Genomic DNA, 7,799 nt, shown 5'->3' on the forward strand with positions numbered 1-7,799 from the left:
TAGTTTTTTTGTATTTTTTAGTAGAGACGGGGTTTCACCGTGTTAGCCAGGATGGTCTCGATCTCCTGACCTCGGGATCCGCCCGTCTCGGCCTCCCAAAGTGCTGGGATTACAGGCTTGAGCCACCGCGCCCGGCCAGCCTTTAACATTTTTTAGGTGAGTACACTAAGACGAACATGAATGTCAGAATTGACAAATCGAGGCCAACAGGACTCCAGATCGAGCACTTGTACTTTACTGCCCCAATAAAGTATTACATTTTAGCTTTTTTATGTATTTTTTTGAGAGAGGGTTTGGCTTTGTCGCCCAGGCTGGAGTGCACTAGCTCAATCACAACTCACTGCAGCCTCTGCCTCCCGAGCCCAACCCATCCTCCCACCTCAGCCTCCCAAGTAGTAGGGACCACAGATGTGCACCACCACACCTAGCTAATTTTATTTTTATAGAGATGGAGTGTCACTATGTTGCCCAGCCTGGTCTTTAACACTTGGCCTCAAGCAGTTCTGCCACCTTGGCCTCCCACAGTGCTGGGATTACAGGTGAGAGCTACTGTGCCTAACCACATTTTAGCTTTCTATTACAAAAATTTTCGGCCGGGCCTAGTGACTCATGCTTGAGAGGCTGAGGAGAGTGGATCATGAGGTCAGAAGTTCAAGACCAGCCTGGCCAAGATGGTGAAACCCTGTCTCTACTAAAAATACAAAAATTAGCCTGGTGTGGTGGCGAGCACCTTGTAATCCCAGCTGCTCCGGAGGCTGAGGCAGAGAATTGCTTTGAACCTGGGAGGTGGAGGTTGCAGTGAGCTGACATTAGGCTACTGCACTCCAGTCTGGGCACCAGAGCGAGACTCTGTCTCAAAAAACAAAAATGCAAACATTATACCAAAATAAAATAGTATAATAAACTCTAATATACCGGTCACCCATTTTGTTTTTTAACTAAATCGCAAGCCTCACCCCTCGGCAAATTTTTTGTGGCAGTCCATGGGACATAAATTTATCAAGCTAGGTGTGGTGGCTCATGCCTGTAATCCCAACACTTTAGAAGGCCGAGGCGGGCCAATTGCCTGAGCTCAGGAGTTTAATACCAGCCTGGGCAACATGGTGAAACTCTGTCTCTACGAAAAATTAGCTAGGCGTGATGTCGTGTGCCTGTAGCTCCTACTCGGGAATCATCTGAGCCCGGGAAGTCAAGGTCATGGTGATCCATGATCGTGCCTGGGCGACAGAGTGAGACCCTGTCTTAAAAATAAATAAGTAAATAAATAATCTGTCGAGGAAGCCCCACCTCTCACAGCATTAACTGCTCCAGTCACTTGGTGCTATTCAGTGACAGCCTATTTGGCAATTCTTACTGCCTATTACTTGAGAACTTATTACCTATCAGAAACTAAGAGTTTTGCAAACATTACTATTAATTATAGCAAATATATACTTTGGACTTAGAATGTGCAGGTCTTTGCTAAGGGCTTTATGTGCATTATTTCATTTAATCCTATGAGATTGATGATTTGCCAATTTTACAGATGAAAAAACAGACATAGTAGTTAGGGGCTGGTGGTGGTTTGTTTGTTTGGAGACAGAGTCTCACTCTGTCACCCAAGCTGGAGTGCAGTGGCACAATCAGGACTAATTGCAGCCTCGACATCCCAGGCTCAAGCAGTCCTCCCACCTCAGCCTCCCTAGTAGCTGGGACTACAGGCATGTACCACCACATGCGGCTAGTTTTTGTATTTTTTGTAGAGACAGAGTTTTGCCACGTAGCCCAGGCTGGTTTTGAACTCCTGGGCTCAAGCCATGCTCACACCTTGGCCTCTCAAAGTGCTAACAGGCATGAGCTACCATGCCCCGGCTGTAGTTAGGGTTTGGACACATTCTGCCTGACACCAACATCTATCCTCTGTTTTTGTTTTTTTTTTTTTTTGTACCCCAGGCTGGAGTGCAGTGGCCGGATCTCAGCTCACTGCAAGCTCCGCCTCCCGGGTTCACGCCATTCTCCTGCCTCAGCTTCCCGGGTAGCTGGGACTACAGGCGCCCGCCACCTCGCCCGGCTAGTTTTTTGTATTTTTTAGTAGAGACGGAGTTTCACCAAGTTAGGCAGGATGGTTTTGATCTCCTGACCTCGTGATCTGCCCGTCTCGGCCTCCCAAAGTGCTGGGTGGGATTACAGGCTTGAGCCACCGCACCCGGCCTTCTATCCTCTTTTAACAGCCAGATTACGTAGCCTCTTTGTAGTAATAAATGTTGAGAGAATGTGTCAGTGAACATTACCAGGGTATACATATTTTTCTAATTATAAACTGAAGAGAGCAATCCACCGTGCCCCAGCACCTGCATCATACACCCGCATCATACCTGCTCTAAAGCACTTACTGAGTTGTATTGCAATGGTTTGTCTACACAGTTTTCCCTAGAACAACTTATTCAAGGCCAGGGGCTATGTCTTATTCATTTTTTTAATGTCCCCAGGGATTAACTAGTTCTTGGGAAACAACTGGGACTCAAAATAGTTTGCCAAATTAATGAATGAGAGGCCCAATCAAGCTACTACTTCCCTTCAGTGCTGCACAGTGCAGCAAATAACCAGCTCAGATACGGGTTCAAAGACCACAGGTTTCTCCTTGGACAGCTCAGCTCTCCTCATAACTCCTGAGAAACCCTGGACGTGCCAGGGTATACTATGGAGTGGTTGCATCCGGAAGAGGGGGAGGAAGTTCCAAATACTAAGTAATCCAGGTTTGGGTTGGAAAACAAGGTTGAAGTTACTCATTAGCAGGTGAAAGGGTCAAGGGTCGAATGCAAGGGAGCTGAAAGCAGAGTGGACTGAGCAGCCAGTAGGGGAGAGAGCAGTTAAGGCACACACAGCACCAGCTCTCTCCTGCCTGAAAATGTTCCACCAAATTTGGGCAGCTCTGCTCTACCTCTATGGTGTTATCCTTAACTCCATCTACCAGTGCCCTGAGCACAGTCAACTGACAACTCTGGGCGTGGATGGGAAGGAGGTATGGACTGAGATTGGGGAAGCCTATGGTGGAGGCTCTGAGGGACTTGGGTGGATGGCCTAGAATGACTGGAGACCGTCTTGGGAAAGGAAGGGAGGAATGGGGTGTGAGTGTTGTGATACTGAAAGCAAGAAGAAAAATATCAGTACTGTGGCCATCAATGCAAAGGCATGGCAGAATTAGGGGGTGGGGTGATTACCCAGGTTGATTGGAGAGGGGCAATGAGGAAAAGTCATTTAATGACTCTTTGTCATGGATCCAATCCTAAGTTGGAAAGATGAAGGCAGCCGACACCTCTACCCCTAAGTCTTGCTGTCCTGACTGATGAAGAAGTTGGACCTATCCTATGCTGGAACCCACCCTCTTTTGCTCCCTTCGTTGTCTCTCCAGTTCCCAGAGGTCCACCTGGGCCAGTGGTACTTTATCGCAGGGGCAGCTCCCACCAAGGAAGAGTTGGCAACTTTTGACCCTGTGGACAACATTGTCTTCAACATGGCTGTTGGCTCTGCCCCGATGCAGCTCAACCTTCGTGCCACCATCCGCACGTGAGTGGTGAGGAGGCAGAAGCATCACTAGGTTCAGTCTCTGCCCAAAGTGTGAGACTCCACCCACCAAGAGCTGGCCTCTTAGCTGATATATCTACTATGCTTGGCCCACAAAATGCAATAGCTGTATTAATTGCCCTCTGGAGAGAGATGTGCCTAACCAATGCTTAGTAGCTTGAAACCCAAGGAAAGCTGGGCTTCAATAAGGAGTACAATTGAGTAAATAGAAGGTGGGACAGGCCAGGCGTGGTGGCTCACACCTGTAATCCCAGCACTTTGGGAGGCCCAGGCGGGCGGATCACGAGGTCAGGAGATTGAGACCATCCTGGCCAACATGGTGAAACCCCGTCTCTACTAAAAATACAAAAAATTAGTTGGGCATGGTGGCGGGCGCCTGTAGTCCCAGCTACTTGGGAGGCTGAGGCAGGAGAATGGTGTGAACCCGGGAGGCAGAGCTTACAGTGAGCCAAGATCACGCCACTGCACTCCAGCCTGGGCTACAGAGCGAGACCCAGTCTCAAAAAAAAAAAAAAAACCGCTGGGACACTGTGGTTGGGGTGATGCTCATTCTTTCCTCCTTGCCACCACCACCTCTGCAGAAAAGATGGGCTCTGTGTGCCCCGGAAATGGATCTACCACCTGACTGAAGGGAGCACAGATCTCAGAACTGAAGGTTGGTTCTTCCCAGCCCTCACCCTCCCCAAGTCCCTTGAAGCTTGGTTCTGCATCTGTGTTCTCACACTTCTCCCACCTACTTTGACAGGCCGCCCTGACATGAAGACTGAGCTCTTTTCCAGCTCATGCCCAGGTGGAATCATGCTGAATGAGACAGGCCAGGGTTACCAGCGCTTTCTCCTCTACAGTGAGTAGGGATATAAGGCAGGAAGGGTTGGAGGGAAACAAGGGAGAGCAAGAGAACTCCTCACTCTGTGTCCTATGACATCCTCCCAGGAAGAGCTAGGTGCTTCCGGGGGTTTTGACTGGCCTGGCCCCACCTTGCCCTTCCAGATCGCTCACCACATCCTCCCGAAAAGTGTGTGGAGGAATTCAAGTCCCTGACTTCCTGCCTGGATTCCAAAGCCTTCTTACTGACTCCTAGGAATCAAGGTAAGGTGTTAAAGTTTCACAAAACAGGATTAGGACTCACAAAGTCTTCTGGGGTTACAGGGTGAAAGAGACTCGTGTGATGTCACCAGAGGGATGTGGCTAAGAGCTGTCATGTCACCTGAGGGAGGCAGGATGGGTTCTGGGCTACTCAAGAGAGGTTTCAGAGTTTGCACTGGATAAAGGGGACAGAGGGTCATACATGGAGGGAAAAGGCCCTTAGAGACTCCCCTTTGACACAGGGAATGAAAGAACGCATTCTCCCCCACCCCATTACTATCAACTTTGCTTTTCTCCCTGGATTCCTTTCTGTCCTATTTTTCCCTTCTCCCATCACAGAGGCCTGTGAGCTGTCCAGTGACTGACCTGTAACTTCGTCTAAGTCCTCAGACGGTACAATGGGAGCTGAGTTGTTGAAGGGAGAAGCTGGAGACTTCCAACTCCCATTCAAGATAATAAAGATGATTTTTCAATCCTCATCTCATTCTGGGGTTTGTCTCCAGACATCATTCCCACTCCTCCCATTTCAACACTCCCCCTGGATTCTCTACCACCTAAACCCCCAGGTGGATGGCGTCAGGAAGAACAGAGTGGCAGTAACTCTCACTTTGTAGTGGTATATTTAGGATTTGATGTGACACAGTTATTTATTGCTGAGTGAGCAAACCCCTAGCCCCCAAGTGGGGACTACAGGCTTCAGTGCTTCCCCCACACTGCCTGAACTACCCGCCCTTCTGCACTGGCCCTCCTGTCAATACTGCCTGCACTGTCCCCACTCCCTCTGGCTCCCATGGTCACCAGATCTGCCCTGCAGGCTCCCTGTCACCTGTGGGGTCCTATCCAGACCCCCTAATCCACTTGCCTAGCAGCCCCACTCTTCCCTTGGTGGCTCAGATCTCGAGATCCAAGGAGTACCCTGGGTGTCCCAACCACTCTCTTACTGCTCTCCTGCTCTCGTCTCCTGCACCCCAGGAGAGTTTTGAAAGGTAGAGAGAACCCTTTGGTCTTTATTCTCCACCACCACACTTTTTTTCTTTTTCTTTTTTTTTTTTCTGCTTTTAAAAAGTGGAGGTGGAAAAAAAAAACACAAAAAACTAAAGGTGGGAGAAATTTAAAAGCAAAAATAACAGCTGGTGAATCCAAGGGTAGTGCCCTCACTGTCGATAAACACAAACACCCTAAATAGCTCTGTTCTCTCCTATGGATGAAGGGGGGCCCTGCGCCCTCATACTCTGGGGTTTCTTCCCCATCCCTGAGGTCCCTATGCTTACAATTTGGGTCACGCCCCACACTTTTCTCCTAAAGCCCACACTCTCTTCACCCTTTACCCCCACACGGCACCCCATGGTCACAGCCCCTTTCCTGGGTCTCCCCTCTGCTCCTCACCCTCCCTCTCCAACCCCTCACTCTCCCAATCAGTGCCCTCATCCCCACTGGGCTCCCGGAGGCTGACAGCCAGCACCAAGGCCTGCAGGAGACCAAAGAGGCAGGCAAAGTGCAAAGGGTGGGCAGTAAGTAGGCTCAGAACAGCATGGAGCCCATGCAAGGCAGCCAGGAAGGACAGTAGGCCATGTAGCCAGAGGCCCAGCGGTCCACGCAGGCCCAGTGTGTCCAAGGCGGCCCGCAGTGGTCGTGAGCACAGGGCCAGCAGGGCAGAGGCCAGCAGCTCCAGCAGATGCAGGGTCAGGTTGGTGGAGATCTGCAGACACTCCTCTGGTCCCCCCAGGTACCGGGAGGGAGCTCCTGGTTCCCCCCGCAGCCAGCCCAACAGCTTCTCACGCCTGCCAGGTTTCTCCACTGGGGTTCCTGGCCTAGGGACGCTCATTCCCCCTTCAGGCAACACCTCAGGTCTCCTGGTGCCACCTGAATCCACATGATCCCATCCGAGTTCGGGACTAGCCCCTCCAGCCTCCAGTCTCCCAGACTCTTGAGTGCTAGAGATAGGCTGGACCCACTTGAGGGAATCCATTCTTTTGCTCCCTAGTTGCTCAACTTGGGGCTCAGTGCTTGGTTCAGAAGCAGCCCTAGAAACCCTCAATGCCCCTGAGTCCTTGGTCTTGGGATGCCCCACATCTTCCATGGTTTCTGGGGCACTATCCCAGTCACTTCCTGAATTCTCCGAGGAGCTGTCCACCCATCGGGGTTCTGGGTCAGGTGGGTCAGGCCTCATTGGTTTCCGGCGGCCCCAAGGGCGAGGTAACCAGCCACCAAGCCGTCGCAGGAACATGGCTGGGGTGTGTAATGGGCTCCCAGATTCTGAGGCTGCTTCCTGGCACTACTCAGACTCTCAGGATCTCCTCAGAAGCCAGAGTCTTTCTGGCTCAGAACAGGTATTTGCCTGGTGATGCAGTCCTACTCTGAATTCAGAAGTGGCTCCTCCCTTCTGTGAATGGTCATGCAGCCTCAAGTGTGGCAAGTGGTTTGCTTCCTCTTCAGTTTTGGGGTAAAGGGAGGCACATCCAAATTCATTCACCATCCACACCCCCACAAACAAGATTCCAAGAGTCTCAGATCTGACAAGGCCTGGGTCACCACCAGAGAGTCCTCTCTGTGTTTCCGGATTTCCTTCCCAGCAGGCATCACCCCAAGTTTCACTCACCAAGGCCACACCCCAAGGTGCCCCAGAAACTGGGGCGGCAGTGCTCCATCCAATAAAGCAGGCAGGAAGGTGGCCCCAGGTCCTAGGTGCTCCTGGATCGTGTAGTCTTTAACTGCTGCCCCAAGGGACCTCGAGGAAGAGGAATTCTCTTTGTTACTAGCTAGAATGAAAGTGTCCAGCAAACTCCAGCCAGCAGCGTTCGTCCCTTGATTTAGAGTGCGATGATTTCTACAAAGTGGCCCGATTGGCCCGCGAACACGCAGCAGAGGCGCGGCCTCCGCAAGGTCAGAACTAAGATGTCCTCGGAGATCCCCAGTCGCGAGGCAAAGTGCGGGCCTACTTCGGGACCCACGCGTCCGGGCGCTTTGCACGAGAACCGCTCCCGGGCCCAGCGTCGGCGCCGCGGCCTCGGGGAGCCGCTGGGAGCTGCGGAGCCCGGAAGCAGCTGCACCGGGACGGGAAGGACCCGCGGGGGCGGTGCCGCAGCTCATGGGGCGGACCCTGCGAATCGACCGCCCCCGTATCCCCCGCGTTGTCAGTGCGCGCCAGA

At 51.8% G+C, this 7,799-nt stretch overlaps 2 protein-coding genes across 4 annotated transcripts in view; one reads left to right on the forward strand and one right to left on the reverse strand.

The window, feature by feature from the left end:
* The window catches only part of APOM (apolipoprotein M), a 7,099-nt gene extending 1,377 nt beyond the window's left edge, over window positions 1–5,722 (forward strand). The window contains exons 1-6 of one of the 3 annotated variants that reach the window (XM_023188949.3): window positions 2,083–3,001; window positions 3,392–3,546; window positions 4,146–4,219; window positions 4,310–4,408; window positions 4,555–4,653; window positions 4,990–5,134. In XM_023188949.3, coding sequence (XP_023044717.1) covers window positions 2,888–3,001; window positions 3,392–3,546; window positions 4,146–4,219; window positions 4,310–4,408; window positions 4,555–4,653; window positions 4,990–5,015 — 567 coding nt within the window. In that variant the 5' untranslated portion in view covers window positions 2,083–2,887 and the 3' untranslated portion in view covers window positions 5,016–5,134. Of the gene's footprint in view, window positions 1–2,082; window positions 3,002–3,391; window positions 3,547–4,145; window positions 4,220–4,309; window positions 4,409–4,554 lie in introns of those variants that run through there. The other 2 variants (XM_023188951.3, XM_023188948.2) reach the window with 2 other exon arrangements.
* Window positions 5,248–7,728, reverse strand: C5H6orf47 (chromosome 5 C6orf47 homolog). The gene has a single exon (XM_023188947.3). The coding sequence runs from the start codon at window positions 6,875–6,877 to the stop codon at window positions 5,999–6,001; it is 879 nt and encodes a 292-aa protein (XP_023044715.1). The 5' UTR covers window positions 6,878–7,728; the 3' UTR covers window positions 5,248–5,998.
* Window positions 7,729–7,799: the final 71 nt, after the last annotated feature.

This window comes from Piliocolobus tephrosceles, chromosome 5, assembly GCF_002776525.5.
Source record: "Piliocolobus tephrosceles isolate RC106 chromosome 5, ASM277652v3, whole genome shotgun sequence".
Classification (NCBI taxonomy): Eukaryota; Metazoa; Chordata; class Mammalia; order Primates; family Cercopithecidae; genus Piliocolobus; species Piliocolobus tephrosceles.

Excerpts from the sequence above, each read along its gene's own strand:
- C5H6orf47 (XM_023188947.3), bottom strand. The coding sequence starts at position 6,877 with ATGTTCCTGCGACGGCTTGGTGGCTGGTTACCTCGCCCTTGGGGCCGC.